The following is a 16,793-nucleotide window of genomic DNA, read 5'->3' as shown; positions in this document are numbered from 1 at the left end:
AGAAATCAGTGGGATTCTTCCCACACACAGCACCAGGCTGTGGACTTAAACCCCACACACATTTGATGATACAAACTTGTTTTCTGCCCAATGAAAGTGCACTGTAATTAAGCACCTACTTTACCATTAGCCAACAACCTCCTGCACCTGTCAATACGCTGCCAGCCATCCAGCCCGCTAACCGGTAGCACAAAATACTGTGCTCCACCAGCTTAACATAACAATCATACCTCCAAATCCTTTATTAATTACATGTGCTTTATGTTCCGAAACACACAAATGCTACGGAATTGGTGGAGAACATTTTCACAATCCCAGTTTCCCTTTTGCTTTGCCGCACCTGAATTGCATGCGTGTCCTTAGGCCATGGGGGGGGCGCGGCGTCTTGCACTGCTGGCAGTCCAGGCGGTGCTGTGGGGAGGAGAGTGACAGCACAATTAACCCCAGGTTTGGGTTTCAATTTTTACAGATGAAACCCCTCATGTCAGGGCTTACTACTTTCTTCCTAGCTGGTTTCGAGGCACAATACAGGGCTGACAGCTGACGGGCAGGTATGCCACCAACAAAACCTGTCAGAGCTTTTTCTTTTGCCCTGATGGTTGCGCACGGACTTGGCAAAATCTCCTTTTTCACAGAATCACAGAGTCCCAGACTAGCCGAGGCTGGAAGGGAGCTCTGCAGACCACCCAGTCCAACCCCCTGCTGAGCAGGCTCACTCAGAGCACATTGTGCGAGATGGCATCGAGGCAGGTTTCGAACACCTCCAGAGAAGGAGAGCGCACGACCTCTGTGGGCAGCCTGTCCCCGTGCTCTGTCACCTCATAGCACAGAGGTGCCCCCTCGTATTGAGCTGGAACCTCCTGGGCTTCAGTTCGTGCCCGCTGCCTCCCCTCCTCTCGCCGGGAAAACTAAAGAGAGACCGGCCGTGTCCTCTCGACACCCTCCCCTGTGTTTGCTGCCTTTCAGTGAGGGAACAGCTCGCTGCTCTCCAACCCACCCACGGTGCGAGGGGCCCTTCTCCTCTCCTCATCCCGCCGCGCCTCAGCAGCCGCGGTCCCGCCTCCGGGGGCGGGCGGGCCCCGTCCAGCGGGTGGCAGCGGCGGGGCCGGGGGGCGAGGCTGGGCCGCCTGAGGCAGGGGCTGGGGCTGGGGCTGGGGCTGGCCTCGCCCCCTGCCCGCCCCTCGGCCCTGCGCCGCCCGGCCGGGGGCGCTCCGTGAGGTGCCGGTGCCGGTGCCGGTTCCTCCCGCCGCGGGGGCCGCGCCGCCAGCACCGAGCGCGTGAGGGGCGGGCGGGCGGCGGCGGCGAGCGGGGAGAGCGGGTCGATGGAGCACAACCACCTCCACCTCCACAACGGCTCCCTCCTGGCGCACCACCGCTATGGCTGCGGCTTGGGGTACGCGCCCGTCGTCTACTACAGCTTGCTGCTGTGCCTCGGGCTGCCAGGTGAGTGCCGCTCCCCAGTCGGCTGCGGAATCGCTGCGGGGGGAGCCGCCGGGGTGCCCGCAGCCCGCCCCTCGCCGCCCAGCCTCGGCCCGCAGCGAAGTTTTTGCCTCCGCCACACGCGAGGTGGAGCGGCAGCGGGCAGCGGGGCGCTGGGGCTGTCCCCTGGCACGGCGGGGGCGAGGAGAGGTGCGAGGGTGCGGGTTTTCTGGCGCTTTCCTGGAGGAGCCGGAGCGGGGACGGAGCGCCCTGCCCGAGGCTCGGGGTTGGCCGGGCAGCGGGCTTGGGAGCCCGGAGCCATCTGGAAAGTCAGCTCCTGGGGGCTGCGCTCCGCAGAGGTGATGGAAATGCTCACCCTGAGCTCCCTGAGCACGGTCCTGAGCTGGGCAGGCAGTCCCAGCTCGCTGCCACCAGCCTCCAGGCGGTGCGACCCGCAGCACTGCCTCCCGCTTAGAAAGGGGACAAAGACAAGGCGGGGATGCTGGGGGAAGCAGGGGATGAGAAAAGGAAGAGAGACCCCAAAATGAGTGGGGTGGAAGGGAAGTTCCAGGCTCGGTGTGAACACCTGTGTGGTACCGCTGCCGCACACGGGTACCACGGCTCAAAATGCCCAGATGCCACACGAGCATCATATCAGCATCCCTGTCTCGGCCGAGGACCCGGCAGGGTCTGTCTGAGGCTGTCAGCGAGGCAGTGGGGACTGCAGGGAGCTGTGCCTGCAGCACCCCCTCTGCACTTACAGATGGGGGCTTCAGCAGGCGAGGGAACATCGGGCTTACTCCCTGACTCGGCTCTTCCAGCCTCAGAGTGACTTACAGCGATCCCAAGGACAGGCGCAATGAGTCGGGCAAAGTTAGAGCAAGCGGCATTGCCGAGGCGAGACGAGGCAGCATTCAAAGGGTGCAATTTGGGAGAGTTTGGTTGTGTCTAGCTACTGCTGCACGTTTAAAGTGGCATACAGATGGCAAGCAGCACTGGTAGTTAATAGTCTGCAATTTCTAGATGTTTTGTTCACCTTAATTTCTCTGGCTTAGAAAATAATATTCTCCAAGCAATTAATTCACAGAAAATTTTTTTAATCAGACATGAAGAGAAGCCTGCCTCTGAACAGCACACATGCAATTACCACTCTGCATATGAATTGATGTTCTTTGTGCGTTTTTTTTCATTTCTCCCTGGCTTATAATTAAATTTTGAAGACTGGCTAATAGTTCAGAGAACTGGAAAGTTAGGTCCTGCATTTACCCACAGAGCATGCAGGGCACTGGCAAGTGTCTGTGCTCCACAGCATCAGTGAGCCTCAGCCCTGACCTGAAGGGACCCAGCCAGCAGGGCTGAGGAAGTGGTTTCCTCTTCATTGATTCCTCAGATCTCCGCAGTAATGACAGGCTCCAATTTCAGCATCTATCCTCTAGGAACTGACCAGGACCCTCTCAAGATTATCCAGTGAAGAAGTTGTCATGAGCGGTCTGTGACTAAGCTTGCCTTTGTATGTCTCTTAAACGGGGGAAAATCTTACGTGTGTAGACAAGAAAATTCACTTAATGAGTGTTCTGCACATACTTGCACCAGCTCCCTAGGGATACTACATTGTAATTACAGACCTAACGCTGCCATTCTAAGAACATGCTTAAAATCAGTGAAGGATCCAAAGTAGCAATGGTGACATGCATTTCTGAAGAGCTCAGACATCCGTTTGATTAGAGAACCAGCAATAGCACTTAACAGAACTAACCAAAACATTTGGTGGTGCAACACTGCTGAGCTCAGTGGTTTTACATCAGGTGTTAGCGCATCAGCTTGGTCAGTGCATGTTATCTGAGGGTAACGTTGGTGCTAACACCTGGAAACACCGTACATGTACAGGATGCTGAGTAAATGCACAGTGTGCTGCATGCCTGAGGAACTTAAGATTCTCATTTTGACATTGCAAGAGATGAAAACTAGCAGGGTAAGTTTAGGGGAAGACAGCCAAGCTTCCTTGAGGATGTGGTACAAGGTGAGAACAGTGCTAAAGAGACCTTTTTGTCTTTTAATTTGAAGCCACACTACAGTTTTCTAACATTAGAAAACTCTAGAGGTAATGCACATATTTACCTGATAGACAAAGAGCCGTGAAGTCTGTGGGATCTAAGTAATCAGCTTTGCAGGGTGCCAACAATTTGAGAGAAACATCGTCAAGGACCTGTCCTCAAACGGAGCACCAGTGCAGTGTTTTGCTGACATGGCAATGGTTAACTCCTTGCTGCAAGTCTTGGACAGGACCGATGAGAGGGGAAAACATTTAACTGTTTTTGCCTTTTCTGCTCTGGTGCCTGAAGGAAATTTCACTAACTCAACAACTCCACTTTGAGGCCAAGCTATGCCAGGCCTGATTGTGTATGCAGAGAAAGCATCGTTTCCCTCACTTGTATAACCCAGGCATCTGAGCAGATCCTTTTCTCAGCAGTGGCTCTTTCTCCCCTCCGTTCACCCAGGCACCAGAAAGTCTGGAAAAGGCAGAGACAAAAGAGGGAAAAGTGAACTCCCTTTGCCCTTCGGTGTAACGGCAGTGCACATAGGGACAAGAGCAAGGCCGTCCCCTGCAGAGGCGCAGCAGCAGACGAACCACTGCACGCCAACCCTCCGCAGTCAGGTACCGTGCACCAGGGTGGCTGCACCCTGCACCCCTCCCAGACTGTGCCTTGTGCCCAGCTGAGGTCTGTTCTTTTCTCTCTAGGCACAGGCTGACAAGACAGAGAAACATATTGCTTTCTGAAACTCATTTTGAGTTCAGATGTGCAAATTCCTGTTCAGAGAGGTGGCTGGCAAGCACGTGGTCCCACCCCTGGGATGCTGAGGGAACAGACTGCACAGGACAGTGAGGAGCAGAGAGGTGGTGTTGCTGGAACTGGGGTGATGCTACCGCAGCAGGGGCAGTGCTACAATTCACAGAGCTGTTCTGCAGCCCCAGCGCTGCCTTCCCTGCACTTGCCCCCTTCTGTCAGCCAAGGAGGACCTCTGAATCACAGAATCATCTAGGTTGGAAGAGATCTCCAAGATCACCAAGTCCACCCTCTGACCTAACACTAACAAGTCCTCCGCTAAACCGTATCACTAAGCTCTAAATCTAATCATCTTTTAAAGACCTCCAGGGATGAAAAAATACAGAACGCTTCATGAAAGCACCTCCAGTTGGCTGGGAGGTGAGAGAGGGGCTGCCGGAAGGCTTAACGGAGGCATTGCTTGATTTAGTGAGAGAAAATGTCAGAGGAGAGGTGTTGTTGAACACGGGGGAGGGAATTGCTCTGATTCAGTCAAGGAGAAGGCTGGTAAGGTAGAAAGCAAAGAGCAACAAGTATCAGCTCTCCGTCCATCTCCTTGCTGGTGAGCTGCACAAAGCAGCTTCACCAAAGAGCTGTGGCTGCAGCGGTGCCTTCAAACACAGCCGGGAAGGTCAGGCACAGAAGCAGCAGCGCTCACTGCAGACAGCTGGCTTTGACCCTGATTCCTGCTTCGCAAGGAGGTGTAGCAGCAACAGAATTGCTGTGCAATCTCTTTCCCCTTCGGGGGTATAGCGTACTGCTAAAAGGACATGGTGGCAGCATTTCCTAAATCAGGGCCTGACCTGATCCATGCTTCCTGGGGTTTCCTCCTCCTGACAGTGCTGCGAGGCAGCGTGCAGGCTGCTTTCCTCACTGCACCATGTCTGGCTCACTTTGACAAACAGCACAGGGCACATGCCCAGCACCCTTAAGCCCTTGGGAGATAACACTCGCACAGGTGCCCCAGGGAAATGCTACTCCAAGCTGGCTGCTTGCAGAGCCTGGTTCACAGATGTTTCTTTCATTCATGCTTTAGGCTTCTGCTTAAAACCAACTTAAATACAGATTTGGGACTTCAGAAGGGCGGGAAAGCAGCCTGGACACACATGGCAGAAGGGTACCTCCAACTGGAGAGCAGGAACAGGTAGCTTTTGTGTCAGACCTGCTGCTGAGCAAGGTGGCACAGAGATGGGGACAACCCAGGTCATTCACAACCCAGCTGTGCACAGAGCACACTCGGTGGGCTGCACGCAGAGGGAGGGAAGCTGTAGCCTGGACATAGAGGAGTGTGTGAGCTCAGCAGGGGTGCCTACCCTTTTTAACGTTGTCAGGGGAGGGTTACACCTTACAGACCTTCCCCGAACAGCTGACAGCAAGGCAGATGCTTCCTCAGGGTGTTGGATTAGCATGCAGGTGTGTAACGTTTGCACTGCACCTGTGCAAAATGCAGCATAGGCGCAGGCAAGCTGAAATGGTGGAGAAGTCCTGCTGGAGCCTTCTCCCCGTATGTAGCCTGGAGTAAGGAGGCTGTGCAGGGAGGCACTTAAGCCAGGGTAATGGTCCTGGCAGGGCACGTACTGCTGGTGGGCTGCGGGTTGAGCATCCCTCATCCAAGAGAACAATGCCCTGTCTGCGTGGTAAAAGATCTGCAGCCCATAGACTAAGTTTTTATATATCCTGCAGACATAAGCACAAATGGTACGCAGCAGTTATCCAGGTCGTTACTAGCTGGCTGACTTCTAGGAGCATTTGAGGTGGGAAGTGGAGGCAGACAGAGAGAGCGATGCAGGAGAGAACAGAAGAATTGTGCAGAAGAGAGCAGCAGAGACAGGAGGTGGGAGAAGCAGCTGAGCATTCCTTTTGGGCTGCTGCCACTAGTAGAGTGGAAAAGAGGAGAGAGTGCACGGAGTTCACCTGGGTGAAGTTTTACCAGATGATAAAAACTAAGAGCAAAAAATCTGATGTGGCATGACAATGTAAAGAAAGGAAGAGGGGAGGAGATGAGGTAGTGGTGTGCACAGAACAAACAGAAGGAAGCTGAGCGTGTGCACAGCGCAGCACAGCTCCTTCAGCTCCACGGTGGTGTCGGGAACAGGACCTGAAGAGCTTTGCCATCTCTGTGCTTACAGGCACGACCCAGTAAGGAAGAGGAGCAGGCAGAGGGGCAGGTAGCAATGTGTGTTGGTGACTCACGTGGCAGGTAGCAGCCAGTGAACACCAAAACAGGCAGTAGGAAGGTGGACACACTGCACACTTATTCAGGAGCATCTGACCCATTTTGGATTTTTACCGTCTACTTAGTATATTCTTCTGCAACCCCAGTACAGGTTTCTGATTAAAGTGAGCATTTCCAACACCTCAATAAATAGCCCTTCATAACAACACACCTGAACAATAGAAGTACCAAAAGAAGAGCTGAAAATGAGTGGGAGAATTGTTACACACAGAGTTATGACTTTGAAAAACCAGCACTCTTCATCTGCCGCTCATTAGAGAGACTTCACGCAGTAAATAAGAACTGAATTCTCCCAAGGCCTGATTCAACCCCAATTTTATTCAAAGACCGTACTTTCTTTGACTTAAAATCTGAATTGGACCCAAAGCCAGTACATTGCATCCTGCTAAAGGAGAACAAATAAATTGGCAGAACTTTCACTCAGCAACCAAAGGGCACTGCAGCACGGTACAGTAGCAAGGTGGACAGAGAGGGGAACAAAACTTCAGCCAACACGCTTAAAATGAATCACTTCCTACTGTAAAATGAATGCTTTTTCTTTAAGGAAAGAAGAATCATTATGAAAAAGAATATATTCCTTACAGTGCTCCTGTACAGAAACGGTGACAGCAAGGCGTGCAGATGGAAGCTGTTTAGCTCGGTCAGTCTGTCCGGAGACTGTGCCCACTGGAAGCCTTGCAGCCTGAAAGGAAGTGTATGGCAGAGCCCGTGCTGATGCAGAAGAGGACTTGATATTGCATCTCTGAACACCACTACAAAGCACAACTGCTAACGTAGGTTTTGTTCTGCCACATTAGCAGGAAACAACGCAGTCAGGGCTGTAATGATAATGAGGTGCGATACTGGGGAGGCTCAGCAGACTATGAAGTGCACAACCTTGTATGGCAGGCTGCAAAAATGGATTGGGAAGGAAAATCTCCGGAGGATATTTTTCCTTGGTATGACAATGATACAATAGAGAGAGCACAGCCAGTTTTCACTGTAGGTGGGTAATGCGGAGCCCCCAGTTGTTAAGAAGTCGAGCCATTCAAAAGCACTAGGCAGCCTAATACCCCGCTGGTCTTCATCCACCCCATTACTTAGTTCTCTCCTCCTCCTCTTTCTGCTCCCCTCCATAAAATCGGGGTGAATCAGCAGACACAAGCCAGCAGGAGAAAGCCTTCATCCGCACACGTCAAAACAATTTACTGTAGGCAGACAAACAAAACCAAGATTTCCTGACCTGATGCTCTCTCTGCATTCACAGGCCAAGCACAAAACAATCCCTAGGCACAAAGGCTTTCACCTCCTGTTTCAGGTGGTCTTTTTGAGACTTTAATCTCTTTTCCTATTAACTTTGAGATACAAAGAAGAGAAACAAAGCCAAAATTATTTCCTTGAGCACAGGAGACCCCACACACAGTTTTCATTCTTCACAGTAAAGATACGTATTTATGTCAAGATGTTAAACTCCACAATGCAGAGCACTGTCCGTGCCATTCAGGGGGTGACAGGATAGGAGAAGATTGTATTGGGTTGCTTCTCAGGACACCAGTACAATCATGCAGAGGGAATGAAGCAGGAGCAGCTAAGTAGGACCATGATTAGCAGTGTAGAAGAAGACCAAGAGGAGTTTTTTCCCTTTAACCATGGAAGAGAAGATAAGCCTGCCTATTAACACACTGAACACATTTTTTTTTTCATTGAAATTATTTTGTATCATCTGAAACAGAGCGCCCCTGGACACTTGTCCAACTTTTCAATCATCAGGTGCATTGACTGCACAGGTAGGTGCACTGAAGGTTGCTCTTGGTTTCAGGACAAATTGCCTGTCAGTCAGCTCCTTCCAACTAGGACGTTTCACAAACATTTGTGCATTCCAGATGTGATTTGTTCAATGTCCAGGCTGGCACACTAAAGAGCAATGTATCTAAGTGTGGATGCAGTATGTGCGCAGTGGGGGAAATAAAGCCAAATTGTGATGGTTTTACATAGTCTGTAACTTCCTGCTTATTGTGGAGAGTTGGCATTGTCTCTGAGAAAGCTCAGCCATGGGGCTTGCAAGCATGAACTCCTGCAGTATTAGCTAATGCTTTAGGAAGACATGAGGACTTTGTTTTTAGCAAAACCGCAGTCAAAGGTAAAATCATCTTAATTATTCATGTTCAGTAAAGAATTCATGATATTGCCCTTATGAAATCACCACGTCCCGCTTCCATCCTAGTCATCCCATTGAATACCTTTGGCACTTAACTCAGTGCTCTGATGTTTGATTTCAAGTGGGTAGAATGGTTTTGTTATCCTCAAGCTCAAGTTACCCAGCCTGAGACCTCTAAAATTTTGCCGACAGCCCACGTTCAGAAGCACAGACACCTGCCAAGTGAGACACCCAAATTGCCTTGAAATTCTGTCTGTCCAGCTATGTCACATGAATAACCAAATCCTTTTTATGAGTTCTGCATTATTTTGCAGATTACTTTTTCTCCTCCAGCACAGATTTCTATTAAAAAGCTTTACTGCCGTAGTAGTATGGTGTGAGGCTAGATGTTGAGATGAAAATTTTAGACATTTCCATCCTTGCATAGGTGCCTCTGAGGAAGGCTTTGTGTGGGGAACGTTGAGCTCATTAGAGGCTTTCTGCACTGCAGGCCCAGCTGAGGAAAGGGCATATCCTTGCCTATCCTGTCTCACTATTGATCCAACTTCCTTAAAAATGTACAGCAACTTCACTCCTGCAAGGCTTATTTCTATTTGCACTTATATCAGTGGTTTTGGAATGCATGAAAAGCCAGTTACTAGAAATACACAAATATACTTTGTGGTGTGTCCATGAGGTGTTCTAGACTTAGCGTTACAGCTCTGAAAACAAAAAAACACATTAGTCGTACCACCCTTGATACTTTTTCTGGAACAATACAGCTGTGTCACTGGGGCCAGCTGTAGGCAACAGGGAAGGGGAAAATATTCCTTTGTCTTTGAGAGACCATACCTGCGTGGGAAGGGCTTATGGTGCTGCTCTGGAGATTGCAGCAGAAGACCATAGAGTGAAAGTCATGTTCTGGCCCAAACGCAGTCGCACAAAGTAAGGGTAGACTCATCACATAGATTAAGAGGGTTAAGACAAGAAGAGGACAACCAGATCCCTCTGACATGACAGCACGTGTCCCTGCCAGTCAGTGTCTGCTGGGCCTCCATACCTCTTAGTCCAATCTTCCTTCTGGCTGTTTTCATATTGCAAAAACGGTTCTATTTTATGAACACTAGGAGCAAAAGCCTACTCCAACTGTCTAGGAAACCCAAAAGCAATGCAATGTAATTACACCTGTCTGCCAGACAAGTTACTGCACTTAACAAGCCTGAGTGGTTGGCAAGGCTCAAAATGAATACCGGCCATTGGCGTCGCTGCACCATTACAGCGTCTGCGCCCTTGAAAATCGGAGGAAGTGCTTTTGGCTTGGTTAAAATCTTTCTCTGGCCTCAATGACCCAATTATGGCCAGCGCCAGCCATTGAGAAGAGTGCACCATTCAGTGTTCTTTCCCAAAGGTGCCTCAGTTAATAAATGCTGTCACTGAGAAAAAACAACCCTGAAGGCCAGATCTCACTGACAGAGTCTGGCTGGTGACACCAACTCATTAATTCACCTGTGACTTGCAAGGGCAAGGCCGTGCTACACTTCCTCTAGCAGCTGCTAAGTCTTCAGGTTAAAGGTTTCACTTCTGCCCTCCAACCTGGCATGATCTGTCCACGCACATGGGATTTCTAAGCACAAATCATATGAGAGCCTTTCTAGAAGGTGTGAAACCTTCTCAAGTCACAATCCTACACACATTCATGTCACAGCTTTTGTGCTGCTCTTTTTTTGTCTTGAATCCTTCCCCATCCCCTGGGAGACGATGCACGCACCGGCAGTACAGGCTGATGGCTCTTCCCTCCCAAGGGTGAGTGGGTGCATGCATCTCAGCAGCACTCAGACAACTGAACAACAAATAAATCAATTCATTTTAAAATCAGTCCTCACAGGGACTCTCAGAGAAGGAAAAACTTGTATTGCACTAATTATATTCTATAAAGTATCTCTTTACACTTGGCAACTGTTTAAGAAGGGATCTCAGGATATGATTATAAAGGAGCAGAACAAATTACATTAGCCATGAGCAGGCATCGCTCAAAAGGTTGTTCCCAGCTGCTGAAGTGCTGAGTCCAACCCATACCATCTGCAAGAGAAAAACATGGAACTGCCTTACCCTCTTTAATGACAGACGAGATGCAGGGGTCGTTTTAAAAAGAACATCTAACCAGCTATAGCCAGCATCCCTAATAAACGGATGTATACATTGCCATGGCATTTGCTTTTTGAAATCATTCCTGCCGTGTAGCCTCTGTCAGAAGTCACCTGTTGTCATCAGTGTCTCCAGAGAGCTCCCACACAAAGTAAAGGCTAAATGCCATTCGCATCTCAGATCTGGTAACCACTGGCAAATGACTGTGTTAGTAACCGTGGTCAGATCAGCCTGCTGAACACAGTACATGTTTACATTTTAATATTGCCTCCTAGCCGAGGGGAAATCATCTATTCCCACCAAGCCAAAACATCCCTTTTTTCAGCATACATTTTTAGTACGTTGAAGTGAAAGTCTCACTGTTTCAAACTATGAAAGAGGTGTGACTAACATATTTTTCCAAAGCAATTAAAATTTCATGTTCATAAACAGCCTATGTGCCAGTCAGGTGACTAATGCATGGCTGGTAGTTTCATACATTGCACAATGATTCGTAGGGATCCTAGCAACAACTGTATTTGGTAAAAGGTGTCCATTATATCCAGTGACCTAATGTTTGTCGCACTCAGTAAGCGACCCTCGTGGCTACTCCATTTAGGCAGTTTATGATACTGAGCCACTGAACCACACAGTGGGCCTTATTCACAGCCCAGCAGCACTTCCACTTGTGTTGTAAAGGCTATTTCACCGCACAGCCTGCCGCGTACATGCAAAACGTTCTCAATAAAAGAAACAAACCCAAGAAAGATGCCTATTTCTTCTTTAGATAGATAAAACTGCTCTTGCTTAAGCTCACACAGTGATAATGGAAGGAGTTGTGTGAATCTCCCCCAAAAGCCTTGGTCAGGCACTATTAGAGCTATGACTGTAATCCACGAAACAAGGAGCTGGGGAAACAGCGATGCCTTTAGGTTGCAGGCACCGCTTTGAGGCAGCACAGCAGACTGCCCAGGCACTGCAGGAGGCTCAGCGAGGCAGCGTGGCTTTGGTATGGAAAGCAAACCCAAACCCACATGGGAACCAAGGTTACTGCTAAAGGACGATCTCTCTGATACACAGGTTGCCATGTTCTGAGCAGCACAGACGGATGGAGTCTGGGTGTTGGAGACCTTCAGATGCTGTCTTTCAAAGGCAATAGCTCCTCACGATCAAAGGGGAAGAACCAAGACTCCACCAATTCTTACAGTTGCTTCTCATCATCTGCTAGTGACATCTCTTGAGTCTCCAGCCAGCAACTCCCTAATCAAGCCCCAGTTCTCAACTAAGTATTTATAAATTTGAAATGCTGCACTGCAGCAAGCGACGCTGGCATAAATTCCCATCTGTCATCCCCTAATCAACTCCCAGCACAGTGATCAATCTTTTTCAATTTCAGATTATCTCAACTACTTAATACCCAGAAAAAACACTGCAAGAAATGGATACTGCCATCCAGGACAATTCAGGGGCACTGACCTATCCAGCAGCTGGAAGCTGCATGCATTTTATAGCACAGAGATATTTTTATATATCCATTATCATCCCAGTCTTTACCCTGACTACAATATTAGAACAAGAATTAGGGTAAATATGGTTAAAATGTGGTCTCTGTCTTAAATGCTCCTGTCCCCTTTGATCAGCAGTAGGTCACCTTTGCCCACAGGAGAGCTCGTGGGGCACTGAGTAGACAGCCAGGAGTCGTGATGGTGCAAGGGCACGGTTGTTCACACAGTACAGTGTTCCCACCCATTTCCCATTTTATTGAGCATTAGGCAGCGTTTAAGGACACACCAAGGACCAAATTAACACTGGCTAGGAAACAGGTGAAGAACCAAATGAGACTTATCCATAACTGCTCTCTGCTTTCCCTACACAGCCTGCAGCAGGAGAAATATTCCCCAACCCTGTGCTACGACACTGCCACACTGGCATCTTTCTGCTACACCCCACTATATATCTGCTTTCACTAAGTCAGTGACGTTACTGTATTTCATATCATCCAGCCAGAAAAAGCACTAATGTGATCCCAGGGAAAGCATTTCCAATACAAGATATTGTAACCCTTGCAGAAAAATTGGACAGAGCTTGCATGTACTTTTGTCAGATCAATTTTCTAATCCGGCTCACCAAGCAAAGCTTGCTGGCGTTAGACGGATAACTTGCATTTCAGTACATGCTGTTACTGCCGTTGCTGGGAACCCTGAGAAAGGCGGGGGAGAGGGGACAGGAAAGGCCTGCTCATAAATCTGCTCCTGTAGGAAAAAAAAAAAAAAAAAAAAAAAAAACCACAAAGAGGGGGTAGGACCAAACAGCAGGGCCCCCAGAACAGGCAGATGATGTGGGGAGCGATGCTGCTGTGCCAGGGCACAGCTCAGCTCCAGCATCCCTGCAGGAGCTCCTCTGCAAGCGTGGCCAGAATTTACCAGCAGGGGCCAAAGTCCCCAGCTGTCCCCCTCGCTGCGTGCAAGCTCCAGCTGCTGGAGTGCATCAAATCCAAAGGATTTAAAGCGGAGGTGAGCACCGTGGGTCACATCCAATATCTGCAAAGCCAAGCTATTCAGCCTGGCTAGCCAAAACCAACAGCGACTGGCACAGTCGAGTCAAATCCCCTGACTCGAGGATTTCCTTGACAGTACATCACTCACCATACCTCTAGGGCTCATCAGCAGGCACAACAGGTGCATTTTGTAAGCGAGTGATCAAAAAATGGCACAGCAGTTCTGAGTGCATTACCCCCCCGGCCACTCTGAGCTGAAATCCTTGAGATTGCATTCCTATTAACAGAGGATAGATTCAGGAAAATTCTCTTGAAGGTGATTTCAGACAATACTGTTGGGAAGATTACATAATTTAACCTGGGGAAGGATTCAGTTGATTGTCGTATTTGGTCTAGTTTTGTTCCAAGATACAAAATTAATAAATTCAGCTAATACAGAAATAGGTGACACTTATGAGGGCTATTACTCAAGATCATTCACTCTGCTGCAGTTCATTCCCCTGACGACAGAAATCTGCTCTCAGAAAGCAGACTTCTGAAGGCATTTGCAAAGGAGGAAGTTTTCCCCAGTACCAAGTAAAACAGTTTTAAAATGTGCATTTTCAGTTGTAGGACATAAGTCTCAGGTCAGTGTTACTTCCTTTCTCTCCAGTTTGAAGGAATCCTTACTATTATCGTTGATTTGTTTTGGGAAACCCATCAAAGTTTGCAGAAATGTTTGAAGCAGTGAATGCACAGAAGAGGTGATTTATAGAGCACTTACGAAAATGTCAAATACAAACATTTGGCAGTCTGTTATACAGTAAGCTAGTGCTCTGATTTTTAAGCACTACTTCAGGTATTCTAGCCAAGTGATTTAAACTTCTGATGGGAACAATCTTGCCTGTCTCCTTCCAGCCATGCTGCTATTAGGAACTACAGGATTTTTTGTCCTGATTTAGGACTACCCAGTAAGTTCTAGCAAACATAAGCAAGTAGTTAAAATTTGGCTACACCTTACTGCTAAAGCAAAGCTCTCAAGGACTGCAAGGCTTGTTCGTACCCATTGTGGGGAGCTCTGCCAGGCCAGGTGCTGTAGGACCAAGCCCTTTGTAGAGCACTTATATACACTTAGATATTTTATGATCCCTTTTCAACCAGCCAGTAAAGTTTATCTTTAAGCTGAGTTGCAGCTTCAGAAGTCTGAAACAAACTAGACGGTGAAAACAGCAAAGACAAGATACTGTAGTGTTTCACTGCATTATTATTTGTCATGTACCACTTCTAGGCATGGGTTAGGTGATGGGTTTGTGTTGTGCTCAGAGAGTTGAAAACAGAAGCTTTTTCAGGAAACTCAGGGACATTTACAGTTGTGCTGAGCCAGAACATCCATCATGTCTGATTTGACCAGCAGGATTTCCTTAAAGGCAGTATCACTCCAGAGGCAAAAGACCTTGTAAGCTGGGGAAGGAGCTGAGCTCTGACGAGCAGCTATGGATAAGCAAGCAGATCTTTGTTCCGGTGGTGGGAAGAGAAGTGCTTCCCCAGAGCCCATCTGTAGAAGAGCAGGTCAGAGAGGGCTGAGCTGCAGGAGGCACATCCTGGGCAGAGCTGGGAACTTCTCAAAGCCTTGCAAAATACCTCCAGTTCTCAGGAAGAGCCAGGGCCACGTGCTTCCCTGGGAGTCCTCCGATCAATGCAATCCCACTCAAGCCAGATACAGGACCAGTTTGGGCACAGCCCATAAGAGGAGAGCTGCTGTCCTACAGCAGCTGTCTCAGCAGCAAGCCCAACTCACTGCTCCCTCCTGCCACCCTGCACATGGGTGGGGGAACCTAGCACCCCCTGCTCAGGATGCTCCTGCTGTGCCTGCAGCTGCAAGGCCAGCTCCGAGGAGGTGGCAGAGGGCAGCTGGATGCTGCCTAACCCCATATCAGGGCTGAAGGTCCCGGCATGCAAGGACAAGAAGTGACAGTGTAAGGACAGTTGGGAGCAGGGCCACATGCTCCTGTGTGACAGCTGCTCTGAGGGACCCAGCTGCAGCATTTTTCTTTTGGTTTCTTGGATTTTAATAAAGGTCATGTTGCCAAGTGTTTGAACAGAGCCACTGCTCCAAGCAATTGCTCAGAAAAGGTAACGTTATGTCTTAATGGCCTAACTGTGTGTTTCTGTCCCCACAGCAAACATCTTGACAGTCATCATCCTTTCCCAGCTCGTGGCTCGCAGGCAGAAGTCCTCCTATAACTATCTTCTAGCTCTAGCTGCTGCTGACATCCTGGTTCTCTTCTTCATCGTCTTTGTTGACTTCCTCATGGAAGATTTCATCTTAAACAAACAGATGCCTCAGGTACTGGACAAAATAATTGAGGTCTTGGAATTTTCTTCCATCCACACCTCCATCTGGATTACGGTTCCACTAACCATCGATAGGTATATAGCCGTGTGCCATCCACTGAAGTATCATACAGTCTCTTACCCTGCTCGCACGCGAAAAGTCATTGTAAGTGTCTACATCACCTGCTTTTTGACCAGCATTCCCTACTACTGGTGGCCCAACATTTGGATTGAAGACTACATAAGCACATCAATGCATCACGTCCTCATCTGGATCCACTGCTTTACAGTTTACTTAGTGCCCTGCTCCATCTTCTTCATCCTTAACTCGATCATCGTGTACAAGCTGCGACGGAAGAGCAATTTCCGACTGCGAGGGTACTCCACAGGGAAAACAACAGCCATTTTGTTTACTATAACTTCTATTTTTGCCATACTCTGGGCACCAAGAATAATCATGATACTGTATCACCTCTATGTATCGCCTATAAACAACAGCTGGGTGGTACATATTGTGTCGGACATTGCCAATATGCTAGCATTGCTAAACACTGCAATTAATTTCTTCCTCTACTGTTTTATTAGCAAAAGATTTCGCACAATGGCAGCTGCTACGTTGAAAGCCTTCTTTAAGTGTCAGAAGCAACCTGTGCAATTCTATACAAACCATAACTTTTCAATAACAAGCAGCCCTTGGATTTCCCCGGCCAACTCTCATTGCATCAAAATGCTTGTTTACCAGTATGATAAGAATGGAAAGCCTATAAAAATATCACCATGAAGAGGGCAATAGCTGGAGTTTCCAGGTGCAAGTTCTTTACAAGTGGTTACATCTTCAGGATGTAATCTGCTGAAATGGCTGTTTTAAAGAGTGGTCATTTGATTTCATTTCCCTGGGAGGCTGAGGGCAGATGAGACTGTTAGGAGGGAACAGGAGCACTTGATTTAGGAGCAAGAGCGAGAAGGCAAATGCCTCCGTCTCCTACATAGCATTTTGAATGTGCTTCAGAGTTCAAGTCTTAGTATTCAGTCGCACTCAAATGTTTTGCATCCAAACACCAGTGCAGTCCAAAGTCTTTGGAGGGGGAAACCCACAACAGTGTTTAATTAAGACCTTTCAAAACCACCACCAAAGTCTTACTTGACCATGTAGTTCACCATCGACAGAGCAAATGGATGCTTTTAAGTACTGTGGAAGGTGCCATTTCTGTTGCGTGCACTTGCCAAAAATGATGTGTTCTTTCTGACATGAAATACCGCCGC

At 48.6% G+C, this 16,793-nt stretch overlaps 1 protein-coding gene across 1 annotated transcript; it reads left to right on the top strand.

Moving 5' to 3' along the window:
• Nucleotides 1–1,313: 1,313 nt before the first annotated feature.
• Nucleotides 1,314–16,311, top strand: GPR139 (G protein-coupled receptor 139; the record flags this gene model as incomplete). The annotated part of the gene is made up of 2 exons (XM_084296118.1): nucleotides 1,314–1,443; nucleotides 15,377–16,311. The coding sequence occupies exons 1-2, from the start codon at nucleotides 1,323–1,325 to the stop codon at nucleotides 16,309–16,311; spliced, it is 1,056 nt and encodes a 351-aa protein (XP_084152244.1). The 5' UTR covers nucleotides 1,314–1,322.
• Nucleotides 16,312–16,793: the final 482 nt, after the last annotated feature.

The sequence above is a fragment of the Netta rufina genome, assembly GCF_964035555.1.
Source record: "Netta rufina genome assembly, chromosome: 15".
NCBI classification, from domain to species: Eukaryota; Metazoa; Chordata; class Aves; order Anseriformes; family Anatidae; genus Netta; species Netta rufina.
The sequence above is the reverse complement of the archived record's forward strand: the minus strand, read 5'-3'. Positions and strand labels throughout refer to the sequence as shown.